The sequence below is a fragment of the Mastigoproctus giganteus genome, chromosome 3 (assembly GCF_048544385.1).
Source record: "Mastigoproctus giganteus isolate SK-2022 chromosome 3, ASM4854438v1, whole genome shotgun sequence".
Taxonomy (NCBI): domain Eukaryota; kingdom Metazoa; phylum Arthropoda; class Arachnida; order Uropygi; family Thelyphonidae; genus Mastigoproctus; species Mastigoproctus giganteus.
Window position 1 is genome coordinate 225,798,441 of NC_143577.1, and position 17,350 is coordinate 225,815,790.

The 17,350-nt window shown below is 37.6% G+C and overlaps 1 protein-coding gene across 4 annotated transcripts in view; it reads right to left on the minus strand.

Moving 5' to 3' along the window:
• The window catches only part of LOC150088797 (transducin-like enhancer protein 4), a 204,986-nt gene that overhangs the window by 51,282 nt on the left and 136,354 nt on the right, over positions 1–17,350 (minus strand). For all 4 annotated transcript variants that reach the window (XM_090369662.1, XM_090369663.1, XM_090369660.1 and 1 more), the window contains one exon: positions 1,560–1,800. In XM_090369662.1, coding sequence (XP_090225788.1) covers positions 1,560–1,800 — 241 coding nt within the window. The remainder of the gene's footprint in view (positions 1–1,559; positions 1,801–17,350) is intronic.

Here is a 17,350-nt window from a genome sequence, read left to right on the forward strand (position 1 = left end):
GCTTCTGCAGAAGTTATAGAAATATTGGTGGCTTGCTATTTGATGACCATCTTTGAAGTCTGTTCAAATGATCCTGAAGGAGCGCTCTTGGCACTGATCGCTAACGACTCTGCCATTCTTTAAGCCTGCAAATTTCGTCGATGTCATTTATGAAAATGAGAAACAACAGTGGTCCAAGAACTGATCCTTTAGGGACCCCATTCGTGACATTACACCAATCTGAAGAATATCCATTAATCACAACTCTCTGTCTTCTGCTCTGCAGCCACCCAGTGATCCATCTTATAATCTTACCAGGAATCCCAACAAGTTCAAGCTTATAAATCAAGCTCTCATGAGGAAACGAGTCAAATGCTTTGCTAAAATCCAAATAAATTATATCGAAATTGTTCTCTAAATTCAGTTCATGAGTAACTGTATCAAAATAGCCTATTAAGTGCTATATATGTCCCTATCTACATGTCCCTGGATTGCAATCTTACCCACAACCTCTAAGATTTTTCCTACCACTGAAGTCAGACTAACCGGTCTGTAGTTACCAACTTCACTCTTAAAATCTCTTTTATATATTGACGATTTTCAGACATTTTGTTCTCAGGCGAAATTGTGGAGTAATGTTCCAGTTAGTATATTAAAATACAGTAAAATCTTACTTTTACAAACTAATAAGACGAAGGAGTGTCTTTAATTGCTGAATATTCATTAGACGCCATTTTTATCCTACATAATTGACAATTTAAATGCATGCGCATTAATAACAATAGTACACTTAATGTATGTAGGATTGATATAGCATTGATATATATCCCTCGAAACGTTGTAAAGGCGACGTTCTTCTGTATTTTAATTACATTAAATACATTCTTCTGCATTTTAATAATAGTAGAATAAGATTGTAGGCGCATGCTTTCTCTTTACTCTCTGGTGTCAATAGTACATTATATGTATGTAGGATTGATATAGCATTAATATATATCCCTCGAAACGTTGTGAAGGCAAAATACATTCTTCTGTATTTTAAAAATAGTAGAATAAAATTGTAGTTATTTAAACTTAGACTTGCTTTTTGCAGTTTTTTTTTTTTTTTTTTTTTTTTGAAAGGCATCTTACATCTAGAACAAAACCAGTAAGAATTTGGGAAAGTTTAATTTTCTTATTTTTTTTTTATTCCTATAATGTACGTGCAGGGTTTTTATCTAAACGAGAGTGCACGTGCTGACAGTGATTGGCCAGCAATGCGTGTTGTAGTGAAGTAGGCTGCCGATAGCAGTAGCAATTAAAAAATAATCGTCTCTTGCTAATCTACTGTGACTACTGAGGCTTATAGTGTGCCTGTTCTCTAATTATCTTTGTGAGCTCATCCCCAACCACTGGCGATCATGTTTCATTAACTACTGCTCCCTTCTCTCTTATCAAAGGCTCGTATATTCCCTAAATAACTCCCCTGTTTTCATTCATTTTCCATTAAACCCCCTATCGACTGTAAAGTTCACCCGAACCAGCGAAGATAGTTCAAATATTTACTCACTAGGGACCAAAGAAACAATTAAGGTTCGTACAATTCGAGCTCCTCTTCTCTTCACGATGCTCCTTCAGAGCGGAGGAGGCTGCGGCAGCAGCTGCTGACAAGTGAGAATTCGGGGCACCCGCTGCCAAGGAACTTGAAAGGGCTAACAGTCCTGCGGCGCTACTCGGTGGCAGGGTTGGAGGCTGCAGGCCCGCCATAGCTGCAGCGTGAGGCATCATGGGAATGGGCGGTGCGTGGGCGTGAGGCGGTAGTTGCTGGGCATGCATCTGTTGCTGAAACACACAAAAGAAAACATTTTTTTTTTTTTTTTTAAATGATCGCTGTAACCTTTAGTGGTTTTGCGCGCGCATGCGCAGTTAATAACTGTTTATTTTTCAATAGCGCACTTCATAATATGTAGCATTGATATATATTCCTCAAATCGGTATTCGAAGTTATTAACGAATATATTAAAAAAAAATTAGAGAGAAAAATAAGGATCATCATTTGATTTCTTCTAATAAAGGGCCCTGAGGATCCCCTCGCCTCGCGTCTGAACCACCTCTTGAATCATATAAATATGAATAAATAAATTTGCTGTTTATACAATAACAGCACCGTATTTAGCAGTCATGGGCTTGAACGCCGGTCACTGAAGACACGTGTACTTATTATTTCAGGACTAAGGTGGTCCCTCATTAGATAGCCATAATGTTTCCCAAATTTTCTGGTTGGATTTTAATAAAAACTGAAACAACATGTATTTCAAGCATCTTCTGTGATTTAATAAAATGAATCTATTTGTTTATTTTATTAAATCAATTTTATTCAAGACAGCAGAATAAACTTGCCTTTAGGAGGAGTTGCCCTAGTATTGCACTACTTTGAATGAGACTGCTATGACAGCTTATTTCAGGGATAAGTGGTCCCTCATCAGTTTTCAAAGTTGTAATATAGCTGTTGAAAGCAGTTCAGTGCCAAGGCAAGTTTTTTCTGCTGTGTAAATTAAGACCATTGCATTACCTAAGTAGTTTAAAGCGCCGGATTTTAATTAATGCAATAATAATTCACTATTTATATATCTATCTAATTAATAATAATTATTATTACTATATATAGTTCCAAAACACATGAAATTAATTAGAAAGAACCACAAATATGCCGAAATTGAGGTGACCTTTTTTCAGTCACGTTAGAATTTTTCTGGAAAATTCTGCTGGAAGAATTTTTCCAGCAGAATATTGTGCCCTTTTTAAAACATAAAAATAGAAGTGCGTCGTATAGGTTAAACAATACGGTAAATATGAAATCATTCTGTTTTATACAATAATTCAAAGCAATAAATTAAATGTATACGACTGATAGAATTATTTAGTTTTATTGTCAGTTTGCAACAACTGAGAAGCATACTTCCTTAAGCATCGAAGTGAAATACTTGAACTAATTTCTGGAGATCAGCAAAATCATGGTGCGCTCGCAATTAGTGATCAAAGGAGTTTCTAATGTTGCCTCCAGTCAATAATGCTACGGCGATCCGATAAATTGCAGATAATTATTTCTCATTCTTTACTTTGTTGTGGAAGAAGATAAGTGATGCAGTTGCCTTAACGTGGTACACCGATTAACCTTCAATAGTTTATGCTTAATTTAGTTTCAATAATTGTCTGCGTGTTCAGTCATTGCAGCTGTATCTTCAGTAACACGTCTCAGAACTTTAAGAATTATTTAAGCTGCCCAGTTTGAAATTGCTTTTATCTAATGATGGAATTCTCCATCCTCTTTGCTTTTCTTCTACCACTGAGTCATCCGTTTCTTAATAGTACGAAGACTCCCTCCTAACAGTGGGATATTTGATCTTCAAGTCGAAGTATACTCACTGGTCAAAAAATTAGAAACCTTTTGCAATTAGCATTAACAGATCATGGTAAGGACTTTTCTAAAAAAACCAACCAAGGAATGTTTTTTAAAGTAAATCAAAAATAATTGAGAAAAAATCTTTGCTACACGTTCATTAAGATAAAATAGCTCTCCAACAGAGGTTCTTTATATAATTCCTTTAATTATAATCACTTCAAGTGTGTTTTAAACAAATAAATATAAATAACAACACTCCGAAAATACTAAACATATAATGCAAATCGTTATGAATGACATCACTACTTAATGGATGTCTGTAAATACGTCACTGTCATGTGATCATTTGGAAAATAAATAAAAAGGTGTTTAAATAAACTTTCATTTAGACTGTTATATTTAAGAAAGAAGCTAATAAAAATTAAAGAAAACAGAAATATTTTACATTTTTGCTATTTATATATACTATAAAATAAAAATAAATTGTATTGGCACAATTTTAATTCACTTAACTTAGAAAAGCCTAACGATACTACTACTTGATTGTTCCAACCATAATGTGTCATTATTTAAGTTTAAATTCTTAATTTTATTTACACTATTTATCATACTATTAGTATTTAGTTTACTAGACCTTTTTAAAGCGATATACACTTCAATTAGGTCACTACACAGGTGCCTAGGTTCCAGATAATGCAATTTACAGAATCTCAATATTTCTTAGTAAATAATATTCTCTTGTGTCCCAAACTATTCCTGTTTCCCTCCTTTGCATCCTTTCTAACAGATTTATCCACCTGTACTATTCCGGATGGCTTAACCATTGCCTTATACAATGGGATAATAATGTCTTTGTCCCTGATGGCAAAGTTCTTATATATCATTGACAGAATCCATGAGCTTTTCTTGCTAGTTTGCACTGTTCAGAGGATTTCATGCCAGTCTGTACAATTGCCCTGGGTCCTTTTCCTTCTCAACTACCTTGGGTTTGGTACCACAAATGGTAGGATAATCTAAGGTTAACCCACCATCTTTGGGGAACAGTATCAAAGGTTTTATTGATGCCTACGTATATGATATCAAAATTATTCTTTGCATTCAGTTCTTCTATAACCATCTCATATTGGCTAATCGGATTGGTCAGACTTGATCTACCTTTAACAAATCCACGCTGTGATCTCCTTATCGTTCCACTCCTATAAAGATGATCTCTGTATTAATTCTCTAACTACTGACTCCATTATATTACCTGGCACAGAGGTCAAACTTACAAGGTCTGTGGTTATCCACTCACTCTTCGAACTGCCCTTGTATATAGGAAATACATTTGTACATCTCAAGTCCATAGGGACTTCTTCAGAATCTAGGAATGCTCTCATTATTGTGGTCAAGGGTTTAACTACATCTTTTGTAGTTTCTTTTAATATTATTGGACAGATTCCATCAGCCATGTTCTTTGCTCACTTGTAGAAGCTTCTCCTCCATCTTCCTTTCCGTTATTATAAAATCATTTAACTCCAAGTCCATATTAGATAAACTTCTGCTAACACTCTCTTTAAAAACTTGTGTGAACATAGCTTCAATATTCAATTAATTTATCAGCAATCTGTACAGGATCATCAAGTTTGCCATTTATGTCCTATGGACCAATTTGATTCATCAGAACCATCTCTTGGTATACGAAGAACGTTTCCCATTCTTAAAAATATTTTAAACAGAAATGATAGCAGTAGTTCTTAAATAAACAAATGGGAAACAACCACGTGAATTAAATAACTTAGTGACGTCACTTCCTACAAGATGGTCTTTGGATATTGTTCCACCGATGGCTTGGAAGTCAAATTACCCTATTTAAATCCATTTTTTGAATCTTTAACGTTTTATTCCACACAGAAAGGAGGAAGCATTCTATAGGAGGGATACAAATTGTTTAGGGATCACCCTAATGTAGTTCTTAAAAGGAAACAAAAAAAAGTTCTTCAATATAGCGAAAGGAGAGGAGAAATCTGTTTACTGTAACGTTAGACAATTTGCACACGCTGGAGAGAGCGATGAGAATATCATCGGAGATAAGGTGGTGGTCTCGTGTATACACTGAAATTATCGGACACTTTAACGAGTGAAGAGGGTTGGGAACAGAGCAGTACTTGAGACTAACAGTTTCTGAGGATGCTGCTGTTTACTTATGGTTAATGTCGTGACCTCCGTGACAAGGTAGTGTTGACATAAGACACCCGTGTAACCACATCGGCGAGATGTTTATTATTTTAATGGCTCCTCAGAGGTCAGAGCTGGATAAGAGAATGATAAAGTGCGACAGCCTTAATAAAAAGATATCAAATAGCTACCGTGTCATGATAGCATTCACCGTAACTCAATAAGGGATTGATTGTGAAGATTGCCAAATAACTGGATCATTTTTCTTGAAAACGATTCTAGTCTATTAAATGAATAACAGTCTAATTCTTACGTTAGCTAAATATAAGTTTATCAACTTGGAAGTTCATAAAAACGGTTTAGAAAATTGGTTAATACCAATAAAAGCATGATAATGCGGACAAGTTGTCTTGATGTTGAACTACTTTTCAACAAACAGATCTGTCGTTTATTTAAATAATGAGACAATGGTGTTGAACTGTAGTTCAATACCAAGGTAACTTGCTGTGAAGACATTCTGCTGTAAACGCTAAGACATTTAAAGTTTAAATCCTTCCAGAAGATTTACTATTTTAAAAACAAATATTATCAAATGGGGAGGGGGGTTTCCCAGGAAGAAAACTTTCCTTCACAATGTGGATAAACTAATTATTGTTTTCTAATACATATAATAATAATAATAATAATAATTTCTGCTTTATTTTACCTAAATATTGACTTCAAATTAATAATTTTTTTGATGCGAAGATCACAATCTAAGGGTTCGCGTGAGTATGCTATATTTCATAGTAAGGAGAAAAACACTGGCAGCTCAGAGTCATTACCTGCCCAGCCACACTACGAAGCGAGCGACCTTTTAACCACCTACTGTTTTTTTACTTACTATAACAGGAAATTTCCTACACTTCTGCACAGAGGATGGGTTACACCGGCTTGGGAAGCGAGAGGAAATTTGATACACAGCCAATAGACGTAAAGAAGATATTGTTTTTATGTTAGCGACGTGGATGGGTTGAGGGCCGAGAAATCCAAAAGCTTTTGATCGACATAGTAGTGCCCAGCAACCTTCAGAGAAACGTACGAGGAAAAGATCAGGAAGAACACAGACCTAAGACAGGGAGTCAATGAAATGTGGCATATGGAACAAGTAATGATTCCAATCATCGTCTCAACCACACGATGATTGGGATGATCCACATGATTCCAAAGAGCCTCCACCGTCCTATTGTGGACGGTGTCCCAGGAGGCGAATATTCCATATAATAGGCATCCTGCTATGCAAATTTCGAGTATCCAATAGAAATCGATCTACCACGACGACGCCATTGCACATAGAGCTCACGCGGTGAAGAAATATCTTGAAACTGAAGATATCCAACGATTGCCGTGGCCAGCATGATCATCCCACTTAAATCCGATTGAACATGTAGACGTCGCATTGCACGCCGACAGCCGACTCCTCGGTCACTTGGTGAGCTAAAGTCTGCGCTGATGGAAGAATGGGATTTGTTGTTACAGGCCCTTATAGGCACCCTTATATCGAGTATGGTTCATTGTTGTCAGGCCTGTTTAGCTATTGCAGAGGATCATACGCTTTACTGATGTCATGTGACTATATTTTCGAGCATCTTGTACAGACTTCTGTAATGTGACCTTTTGGTAATTCTTATACAACCACTATAAGTGTCCCTTATACTGTCCGAAGTTTCTCTCTGTCTCCTCATTTCGTCGTTATTCTATGGTACACCACCATACCAAATTTTGTCTCGCTTCATCGCAAGCTGCACGAGTTACACTACGTTTTCTAAGTGTTCTGTTAATTTTGTCTAGTAGTGTATTATGCCTATAAATTGTCTATGTGCTATGGTCGATTTGCCCGTTTGTTGGATGAAAAATCCTAGTTTATTAGAGAAATACCATGCTTCTGTTGTCTAAGATTCCTCACCTCATCGATGGGATTCGAACTCAAATCTTTCCCATCTTGGCCTCGCATCCATAACGTCCATATATATATGGACGTTATAGTGCCACCTGGATTCTTCTGGGCAATGTATATAGCAATCCACCTTGGCTAGCTATCCATCATTGGCCGGTCTCTTAATAATGTTTTATCACTTTTGAAGAACAGAATCCTTTGTTAGCAGTTCCTCAGCAGTTTAAAATTTTTTTCCGAGAAAGTATAAATCCTCTCCAAAAGTAAATATAGAGACTTAATCTGGACTGAGTCAAAATCTGATCTCTAGGTATGCAAGGATTGTTTTACTTAAGCGCATAAAGATAGGTGGAGATTGATTTCTTTGCACACTATGAGTGGGGTTGGATCTGTGACCAAAACTTTGTCTGGAGACATCCTTGAAAATAAACTTTTTAAGGAATTTTAAGAATGGAGACGTAATTGAGATTAGTCAAAATTCAAACAGCAATTTGCAATCTGCCCTCTGCTACCACGAAGTAGATACTTTGGATGAAAGATATTTATGACTCTTGAATGATCTTATCCTGTTTTAAGTGGTGATCTCTCTACTATATGATACAATTTTTAATCCAAAGGTCAGAGTCCTGTTGCTGCTCATAGTAACTTTCTTTGGTATCGTGTTAATGTTAGAATAAGTTGTCAGTGAGATATTTCCAGGCTGCCAAATTAGTGAGAACTGCTGAACCTTATCCAAATGTATGTCAGCAGTCTTCGACGAAGAAAGTGTTCGTTCCATTCCTCCAAATTTAATAGAATTCTTGCGAAAATTCCAGCATTTTCACATTCGAGATAATGTTTTCAATGGGAAAAAAAAAATCGAAAAACTCTCCCAGCAAGTAGCAGGGAGGAGAGGAGAGGAGAGGAGAGGATGGTTTTAAAACGTCCACTGGACCATTGTCATAGAGCAGTCATTGTCTTCTAAAGCTCTGTCCGACGCTAAAATCTACAAGAGTGTGGCTGGCCGATCGCCAGAAACCTGCTGAAAAGCGATCCCTAATGATACGACCCTTACTAGAACAGGCAGCAATTTAGTAAAATGTTCCACGCATGTGACACTTGTAAAGACGTGCCACGAAAAAGAGGGGAAATTTTAATTTTAAAGTTAAATTAACAGCAAATTCTGTTCATTATTCAGGTTTGATCTTGCAATCTTATAAATGCTTTTGAGAATACCGTGGACTTCAAAGTTGGGCTGGTGGACTTCGTGTAAATTGTTGCCTGAAAATTCATTTCTAAAGCATATAAAAAAGGATTAAAATCTAGCGTTGGGGTTGAAGAAGTTCTACGGCCATCACAGTACCTCAGTCAACACTTCAAAGTGATAGACTGTCGTCCTTTGTAGAGCAATTAATGTTCCTACAGAATGCTGCCTTGAGACTCCAAAAGGCGCCATCAGAGAGTAAAATATAATCTAGAAAGCAATACTCATTGTGAATGGTATACGCAGTTATTGCTATTTACTCTGTCCACAAGTGTAGTGAGCTATATAATTTCTTTAATTCTAATTTCTAGTATCTTAAAGAAGCCAAAAGTGGGTCGAACTGTTTGGAGTTGTTTGATGGCCTATTTCTGTGCATTAGAAAACCGATTATTTGCGCTATACACTTATAATTAAGAGTAATTTCTCCCCCAACTCACTGGACATTTCTTTTTGTTATCTTCAATCAAATCCGCACTCTATGACTATCAGTTTAACCGCCAGAGTGCTCTGGTTCCCTCTCATAGTACACTGGTTCTCGTACCCTGGTTCTCGAAAGATGAAGAATATAAAAATGTGAATACATTTTTAAATACAAATGAAAATAGAGCTAAATGTTGGTTATTTAGAACCAAAGCAATGTATTTCTGTTCTCCTAAATAAATTCTTTTATAACCTGACAACATGCTACTAATACGTCCAAAAGAGTTTTCGTGTTTGTTCTTTACTTTTGAGCGTCAGTGTAGTTCCTTGATGATATCTGTTTAAATCTTAACATCTAGAGATCTCAGAGGGATCTGGAGGCGTTCGTCATAGCAAATATGGTGTTGTGTTCGATGTTTAAAAGGCGGAATGGAGAATTGTTACAGATATCAGAGGCATACTTTGCAAAGATATGTATAATCAGAGAAGTGGGCAGATGAGAGTACTTGAGATGAATTCTCCAATGTGTATGCATCCCTGTGTCCATATTCGACACAAAGTGTTCAGTGTAGAAAGATGCCTGAAGTCTCTATAACGGATTCTTCATATAATTCGAACAAGTGTATAGAAATCCCTTACAAAACTGCTGCCTTGGCAAGATTGGTTCAGAAGTACGGTTGGGTACCAGTTCAGAAATGGGCTCCTATCTGGATGGAAGCCAACATTGATGTTACACAATATCATTCGACCATAGCAGGGGACCATAGACGACAACTAACATGGTAGTTTGTCCATCGGGAACATGGGATAGTCAGATCTGATGATATAAACTATAAAATATTAATGGTCAGGTGAAGGGTAATAGTTTCCATACACAGAGAAACTCATCGCTGAGAGGAGAGCCTTTAAGGTATCCCTACATTCAGGCCACAAGGGATATCTTAATGTAGCCCTATATTCATCTCATCGTGCAACCCTCGAAATTTTTGTGTAACTTTCGCGCTTTCTACAGAAGGTGTTCATATCACGGGATGAAAAATTATGTATCTCTCGCCTAAGCCTGATTAACTCAGCCACGCCTTGAAAATTATCTATAAAAATTAGTTGCAATAAGTGAAGCATGGTCTGACTTTGGACAGCGATTCTATTCACAGTCTCGCCAGTGAGGGCATATTGGTGGCTTGACTCTCAATTTATTAGAGCCTGATAATTTGGTTTGTCAGAACACTTTCACCACGTGAGAGTGTTTTTGATAAAGACTCCAGGCATGTCTAATCCAGGGTGGATTGTATTGTAAGCGATTTTATCTCATTCAGAAGCTGCGTGTCCAAAGTGGATCCGTCGTTGAAGAAAATCATTTCATCTTAAAACAAATACCAGAAATGTTCCTCACCCCTAACCCCTCACTTTCCAATAATTTTGGCTTTACAGTCCAATTCACACTAGATTTGCCAAAGGCGTATGAGATGATGATGTTCATTTTAGGTTTTAATGGCGCAAAATCTTCGCAGGTTATAATGCGCGCGTATGAGAATTATGCTAAGTGTCGCCATCTTGTTTTAGATGGCTGACACTCAAATTATAAGCACAAATGTAGTACTTGCGTTTTTACGTGAGAAGGTATTGGGTACCTGACAGTGGTAATTTTATTTCAGTTCGCCATCTGAAATAGTCCCCATTTATGATATTGAAGGAATATGAATGTAAACCCCATTAGTTTTATTTAGACTCTTATGCTGGTTATATCTATATAAGATTTTTATATTAACAATCAAGAATTTTATTAAAACAAGTTTATAGTGCAAAATTAATTCAAATTTGTGCACAAGTTAGCTATCCCTTGATGCACACTTCAATTCTTAAAAAAGTTAACCAATGCCCACATATTTATAACTAGCATATCTCCTAATTCAGATATCTCAATTATCAAGATTATCGATAAAGTGCGTCATCCCTTCAAAGTGCTTTAGATTAAACAAGCTGTCTATGCAACTCATGCAAGGGGACATGCCACATGCAACGTCATGCAACAGTGAGGTAAATACTTCACAAGTGCATTTAACAGAATAAATTCACCTTCATGGATTTTCTCCCTTCTGGATGGAGCAAGCTCTGGAAAAATTAGAAAATTTTCGAGAGGAAAATTGGCAACATTTTTTTACGCACACATCCTTAAAAGTATTCAATGGTATATGACAATACTACTACACTGTCCTACTAAAATATTAGAGAATACAGTCAATAGGAAGTTGGTCTTTCTTTAGAGGCAATGCGACAGAAACCATCTTGTTAAGGTTCCTAGAAATTGTGCACATGTATCGCTGATGATGTTGATCTATTAATCTTCAGGCTGGCAGCTGCTGTAGCCCTTGGACGTGTCTTTTCACATTATCCACAAGTTCTTGACATTTCAATCACTTGAAGATTCTTTCCAGTAACATTTCCAGGCAAATTTGTGATTGAAGTCAGAAGTAGAGCATTTTGAAAGCAACCTCACTCATTAAGAGTTAGTAATAATTCTTTGGTTGTTAAATTTTAGAGTTATTCTGGATTTTTACTGTCGGAACATTGTATGCCTGTTCAAACACCCAGCTGCTTAGCTCCCGGAATGGAACTGGTCGCTATGGATACCTCCTGCACAGTATTAAAGTTGACATTGAAGTGCGGCTCTCCTCCATACATATTGAATAACATGGACCATTCATTTCAATTCGATAGTAGATGGAGCTCATCTAAATGTCTGATTCTCTAATAATTTGGTAGGGCAGTGTATTACTAAGCTCACTAAAAGGAGTTACACGAACAGCAAAAAACTAGTTGGTGCTAATTAAAAACAATTGTTTTAATCGTAACAGGGGATATGAAACAGCACAATTCTTTTTCCATTGCATGCAACACAGCCTTAAATTCTCGCCAGGGGGCGTACACCTATACACACATACAAGAGAATGCTAGTTATTAGTGTAATTAATCGTGTCAGTTTGCCACGCTGTTGTATTTCATGCAGCTAGCAGAGTCTGCACTTGCATAAACAAGAGAAGATTAGATACTCTTATCGTGAGACTATTCGCCACACACATCCGAGCATCCGGTGGAGATAGGAGAGCATCGCAATAGCGTGCTACCAGAAGAAGAAAACTGGATTCATTAAGCATATGAAACACAAGCTCCATTTCACAGAGTTTAGCCTCTCGATAATTTCACTCCATTGCTCTAAATTTCCGTGAAAGCAGTGAAGCAATAAAACCCACTTGAAACAAACAAACCCTTGCCGTTCCTACAGAATGGTTTGTAATGTTCTGTGGTGGCCCATGGAGACTCGTGGCGCTTGCTCACTAAGAATAATTGCAGTGTTTTCATTAATTTCTCGACGGGAGATTTTCGTAGCTACTTTCTGTGTGGAGTTAGTCGGTCCATATGACAACTAAAGAATATTCTTGTGGGTGGGACGGCGGTAACGATATTTGTTCTTCCATGCCATGTGGAAAAGTCCCGGGTTCAACACCGTCTTGACAAGAAAGTTTATGGGCTTTTGAGATTGACTAACTTACTGTGGCCGAGTTAGTCGGTGTCAGGCTTTTTAGCCCCAAACTTCAAGTTTTCATCCATCAAACCTGACCATAGACTACAAGAAATTTATAAATGAATGCATTAATTTAAAAGCAAAAGAAATTAGCTGAATGACCAGAAATAATTCATCGTTAAGGCAAAACAAGAAATTGAAATATATATATATAGGACCGCACACACAGCTGTTGTTCATATTGTCAAAGAAGAGGGACCACCAACAACCTAAAGCGGCTGAAAAGTGTTCAATTTACAATTATTTCGACTTATCTTCTGTAGGCAATCTGCAACAATTAATATAACTTAAATGGGCTCATATTTCTTCAGAGGCTGGTTGGCTGTTGTAGGGTTTCTCGCGCATTCAGCAAATTAGACTAAATTGTTGCCGTGTATAAAATGTCTGTAAATTGCGTGCTCTGTGGTCTATTTGCTGCCTTGCTGGACGAAAAAACCCAGGTTCCTGGAGAAAAAACCATGCTACCCTCGTCTGAGACCAATTAACTCAGTCACTTTGTGAAAAAGACCCATAAAAATTCCTTGCATCATCGACAGGATTTGAACTCAGGTCTTTTCCGCCCAGTATGGGGAGGATGGTGATTATACTAACTGTGCAACCCACGAGGGCCTAGAGACGGTCTAGTTCACACTACAACAACTATAGAATAACTTTTATGAAAGTAATGGATAAGTGCATGGTACATGTAACAGGTAAGATCCACTTTATGTTAAATTTAATTGCTTCAATTCTAGGATTAAATTTCTTTGAATTAATTTTAACAAGTAAAGAATCTGCATTTCACAATGATGTTCTACGATGAGTCCTATCGTAGAACACCATTTAAATATAGATTCCTCCAAACACGAAAAGCTTGCAAGCATATAAGTGACAATCTTCTAAGTACCATTCTGATATAACTGGATCACACCTGGTATAACTGGTGTATAACTGATATAACTGGATCTCATGGTGCAGTTCGAAATCAGCTCGTGTGACACTTTTCGCACGAGTTCCTTAGATTGTCAATCTCTTGCTGGAATGCTTCAGTAAGCAAATATTTACAATGACCTTCGATAAGAAGGTGATTACGACATGGTTCTAATTCGATACCAACGATCATGCAGGAAATTCATCCTTATGTATTCAGATCTGAGTAAACATTCCAAGAATTATGGTGTTTCTTAGCTCGCATGTGTTTTAGCTGTTCCTGATTTCACTTCTAGAGAGATCACACCTTATAATGGCTGTTTAGCTTCACTTTTTTTAGGTTTCACCTTAGGCTGGATTAAAGGAACTATACATAGGTCCAAAAAATATTTGGACCAATCTATGTATCATCCATGCATGCCTTGATAGTACAAACACTGGCGGTTTGCAATTCAATTTCTTTACACAGCGGTGGAGTGTCCACGTTACTACCTACACCAAGTGGAATATGAAAATATTCCACGAACAATTTCGATTCAAATACATCTACATTTCCAAGTCCCACAGAGTTTAAAGTTAAAAAAAGAACACCACAAAAATAAATTGAGTTCAATCCACTTTATCATGGTCTTCTCAAGAGAATACACGACGTAAAATTAGCAGCATTCAATCTCATAAAAAAACAGAACACGATTACGTAGTTTAAACCCGTCCCTTAGAATAAGTCTATTGTTTTTAAGTTAATAACTTAGTTGACACTGCACCCAAGTGTTTAAAAAAGGAACCTCAAAATTATGAGTCGATTAAGATGAAGAAACGTGTTCCGATTGTAACAGAAATTAATCTTCAAAAGAAAACAAAAATCGTACACAGATTGCAGAAACTCTTAAGTATGTTTACGTTCCCAGCTACTTTTCATGTTAAGATACAACATGACTCAATGGTTCCGCTTAAAATATAGCGTTTAAGTTGTTTCTCTTTTCTTACTTCGGTTTATCGAAGATGCCTTTCCAATCTGACAAGATTCATTTAGTATCGAAGTGTAAACATTTCTCTTCGGCCAACGTTAAATGTTTGTCCAATCACAAAACAACCACAACATTACATACAGAAATTGGATATTTCTTTGCTTACGTTAAAGTGTGTGGCGGAGAGTTAGGGGTCGAGACATTTCCCCCTCAATTCCCCACGTTAAACCAAACAAGGCGAGTAGAAATAAAAAAAAAAACATCTCCACGTCCTTCAAGCCTCTCTCATTTGTCAAGTGCTCCATTGATTACTGAGTAAATAGATGAGATAGCAGAGTGTTAAAAGTTGAAGATAAAAGTACTTAGGAGCGGGCGCCAAAGGAAATAATGGTAGCGGAATTTTACACGCTCATCTCTGCTCCTAACGTCATCGAGACTGCTGAGTTTCAACCAGGGGCGAAAAACAGAAACAAATCAAAAGATCTCATTAACACTTGGCGAGGCGTAAATTAACTCCTGTCTACCACCCTTGATCTTAAGAAAATTACTTTACTCTTCTTCACCCTTTTGCAGATATCCAGATTGTTTATGTAACAATTTATCTCATTTAGCAGATCATGTGCTGCAATCATTATTTGGCATAATTTAAGTTTCAAGCATAATCCCCAGAATTTTTCGAGTTTTCTTCTGATTTAAAATTCATTATATTGGGGACCTGTAATACACCAGTTAAGTGCTGTTGTCTTTTAATCAATAAGATAATCGGACTATCAAATATCTTGTTTTCTAGTAGTAGTGAATTGTTCCTAAATTTAATTTACCTCAAACTTTAACTGTTTCACCCAGAGACGAGCTTTCCTGGTGAGCTCTTGGACTTTTTCCGATGAATATGAACGTCATGTTGACGGTTTTTTAACGACATTCGCATGGTCTAATATCTGTTTTCCACTCTGGTCATAGCAGCACAGCCCGCAATCGCAATGCTCATCAAGTATACATAGATACTGAGAGAGGATGCCCATTTTTCATCCTTGATAGCTCACAAGGTCTACTCTGGCGTACAAAGGTCATTCTGACCTCTGCCTGTACAAACTTACTAATCAATTGCTGTAGTCTTTCTTGTAAACATACAAGAAAGACTACAGCAATGTTACCGTATTTATGGTGTCATGTAAATTACTCAGTTCTTTCACCCGATCATCGTATAACCTCTAGATTATCGTTGTAATGAATAAATGGAAATACGGTCTCATTAATATCAGCTTTCCCTTAAGGATAAGGAAGACAAACCCTAACTACCTAAGATTTGCTTACCCTTTACAACAACCACACATTCACCCACAGATGACCTGAAAAAGGTCCCTCGTGTAGGGGCATTAAATATGGTTAGAAATTTCCAGAAATGACTTTATAAGTAAGTTAAAACTTCACTAACCAATTATTTTCTTTTGTTTCCTTCAAAATACGTTCCTGGGGTTGTTTCATATGAAGCTATTCTTTCCTCACAAGAGTCGAAGCATCTTTTCGGAACTCGTTCAGTGATATCAATTTTAATGCATTCTATATACTGTTAGATTTACTTCAAAAAATTTTCAGGCTCAAAATCTGTCCCTTTCAGCGAGATATTGATACTTCGGAATAAGAAGCAGTTATATGGAGCCAAATACGAAAAGTAGGGAGAGAATACGCTGAGTGATACCGAATTATGACCACCCCTATGAAAACTGAATGCGACCCGTTGACCATGTGAGGTACGAGAGTGCGGAGTTAGTCGACCTACGTAACATAGATAAGGTGTCAGTGGTTCAGTAGGTAGTAAAATTCCGAGCCTGATGGGTAAAAGGAAAGATTTATCGGACTTTTATAAAGGACAGATTGTGGGTGCTCAACGAGCTGGTGTCTCGATTTCCCAAGCGGCTGAACTGGTGGGGTGTTCGAGAGCCGCCTTAGTTAAAGTGTACCAGGACTGGCGTCAAAATAGTCAAACAACGATCCTACGGCAAAACTGCAAAGGTCAGCGAAAGGTTGATGTTACAAGTGAGCGCCAGGTCCGATGACTCGTACAGGCGAACAGGTGCAGCGCTGTTGAAGAGTTGACTACCCAATACAACATGGGCCAACCCGGAACAATATCTGGTATGACCATGCGTCGCACACTCGCACGTATGGGCTATACCAGCAGACGACCCCTACGGCATCCTCTCCTAACCAAGGTTCATCGGCGTAAAAGACTCGCCTGGTGCAAAGAGCACGCAAGTTGGACGTTAGAAGACTGGAAGAAGGTGTGCTGGTCGGATGAGTCACGTTATTTACTCCACACCGTGGATGGTTGTGTACGGATTTGGCGTCAACATCATGAGGCACTTGATCCATTATGCACGGTATCAAAGGTGCAGGTCGGTGGAGGCGGTTGTATGGTGTGGAGTATGTTTCACTGGCAGGAACTTGGACCCCTGGTGCATGTGGAACAACGTATCTGGGATCTTCGCTATCGTAAACTGCTTGCTGACTGTGTATATCCAGCTATGTTTCACTTTTTCCCGAATGGCGATGGTGTCTTCCAAGATGACAATGCGCCGAGCCATCGGGCACTTGTTGTGCAGGAATGGTTTGAGGAACGCAGTTCTGACTTCCAGCATATCGATTAGCCTCCGAACTCTCTAGATATCAATCCCATAGAGCACTTGTGGGACAATATGGAAAGGCATATCAGGAGTCTGTATACACCAATCACCTCCATACCTGCATTGCTGACCGCATTACACACAGCTTCGTT